A 1,798-nucleotide genomic window follows, 5' to 3' on the forward strand; every position below is an offset into this window, starting at 1 on the left:
CGGTGGCCGACCATCTGATGTGTGAGCACACCCACGGGCGTGCGCAGGGTGGGGACGCGGCGCCCTGTCTCCGTGGCCTTGCCGTCCCCCAGGGCCCCTGCTGCTCGCCCCGTGGGACCCTGTGCAGGTCAGGTGCTGTGCCGTCTCTGCAGAACCAGAGAGGTGCGGAGGACGCTCACGAAGCTCTCCCGTTACGTGTCGGGATAGGACGCTCAAATCCAGCTGCACAGAGCCCGTCCCTGACAGAGATGACCCAGTGAGGGGTTTTAACAGTCAGGGTGGACCCCACAAACTGCGTTTGCCTCAAACTTCCCTCTGTTTTGGGAGGCGTGTCGGAGGCTGGGTGTTGGGGGCCCGTGGCGGGGAGACCGCTGGACCCCCATCCCGGTCGGGGCCGTCCGGACACCCGACGAGAGGCTGGCTGGTGCTCAGGCCTGTGGCTTCCCCTTGTGCCCCAACAGGAAACCGGGTTTTGGTTCATTTTCCACCACGTGCCGACGGGCCCGTCGGTGGGGATGTACTCCCCGGGTTACTCGGAGCACATCCCCCTGGGGAAATTCCACAACAACCGAGCGCATTCCAACTACCGGGTAAGTCTGTCTGGACCCCCAGCTGGGACAGCACCGAGGCCGACTCGCGGGAATGGGACCGGGGGCGAGGCTGAGAGCAGAGACGCGGCTGGTGTCAGGGCGGGTGCCGACGAGGACACTGGCGCCCCAGAGGGGGACGGACACATTCAAGGTCAAATGCGAAAACGACAGGCTCGGCCAGGGAGTAGACCAAAAAGAAGAGAGGCGTTCTCCGAATAGACGTGCGCTTACAACTGGGGGCGGCCCGGGAGGACAGCCGGGCAGGGCGGGCGGCGTCTCGTCCCAGAAGCTAAGGAAGAAGAGAGTTTCGGGGGGCAGGGAGCAGAGGCGAGGAGGGGCGTTTCTGGGGCTGCGGCGGGCCCCGGGGAGCTGTCACCGTACAGAGCAGGCCGCGCAGCGGCGGGGGAGCACGTGTGGGCTGACCGACCGTCAGACCCCTCCGCGGAAGCCTTCTCACGGCGGCGGGGGGCCGCGGGGTGCCTGGAGGCTCGGAGAGCACGGAGCGGGGGAGCGTGCGAAGGGGGTGGGTTCCCACACGGAAGCAGGCGCGGGCTCACGGGCACGGGTGAGCACGGACGCGAGGAGGGGGGTCGGTGGGAAACGGGGGACGAGGAGCCTCGAGCTGGGTGGATTCGATGTCCGAGCAAAAGGGGCGCCGTGCGTGGTACTCGCTGTGTGGCTGCTGTCCCCGGACTCTCGGCCTGGGCCGTCCTAGCTCGTCCTCAGCCACCTGCCAAAGCGGCTACAACCGAGGCCTGAGCGGTGATGCGGCTTACCCAGCGGCGCGGTGGCCAGTGACCTCCAATGAGCCGAAGGAGAGAACCCCGAGTCTGGGCGTTCCTACGAGGCCAGGGAAGCCGGGAAGAGGGGCACGGCCTCACTGGGCAGCAGCATTCAGCCGCCCTGACTGCCACTCGCCCCGGCTCACAGCGAGGGCACCTTCACGCCCAAATAAGAAAGTGAGCTTCTCTCCTTGAGCCAGGCAGGATCCATGACGAGACCCTGGCCGGGCCGCAGACCCTGCCCCAAAGTAAAGGCCAGGCCGAAGCTCGGCAGTGCCTTGAGTCACTGCAGACACTTTTTCCAAGGAGGCATAACCTCGTCCTTGACTTGGGTCCTGGGCTCGTAACTGCCTGAAGCGGCGTGCGCTCTGGGCACGGATGTGGCTGTGTGGCCTTGGGCAGGCCCGGGACCTCAGTTTTCTCATC

The 1,798-nt window shown here is 66.4% G+C and overlaps 1 protein-coding gene across 1 annotated transcript in view; it reads left to right on the top strand.

The window, feature by feature from the left end:
• Positions 1–1,798, top strand: part of CEMIP (cell migration inducing hyaluronan binding protein) — a 123,777-nt gene that overhangs the window by 103,256 nt on the left and 18,723 nt on the right. The window contains exon 18 of the mRNA XM_023520038.1: positions 278–590. Within this exon, the coding sequence (XP_023375806.1) occupies positions 278–590 (313 nt within the window). The remainder of the gene's footprint in view (positions 1–277; positions 591–1,798) is intronic.

This window comes from Pteropus vampyrus, unplaced genomic scaffold (genome assembly GCF_000151845.1).
Source record: "Pteropus vampyrus isolate Shadow unplaced genomic scaffold, Pvam_2.0 Scaffold245, whole genome shotgun sequence".
NCBI lineage: Eukaryota > Metazoa > Chordata > Mammalia > Chiroptera > Pteropodidae > Pteropus > Pteropus vampyrus.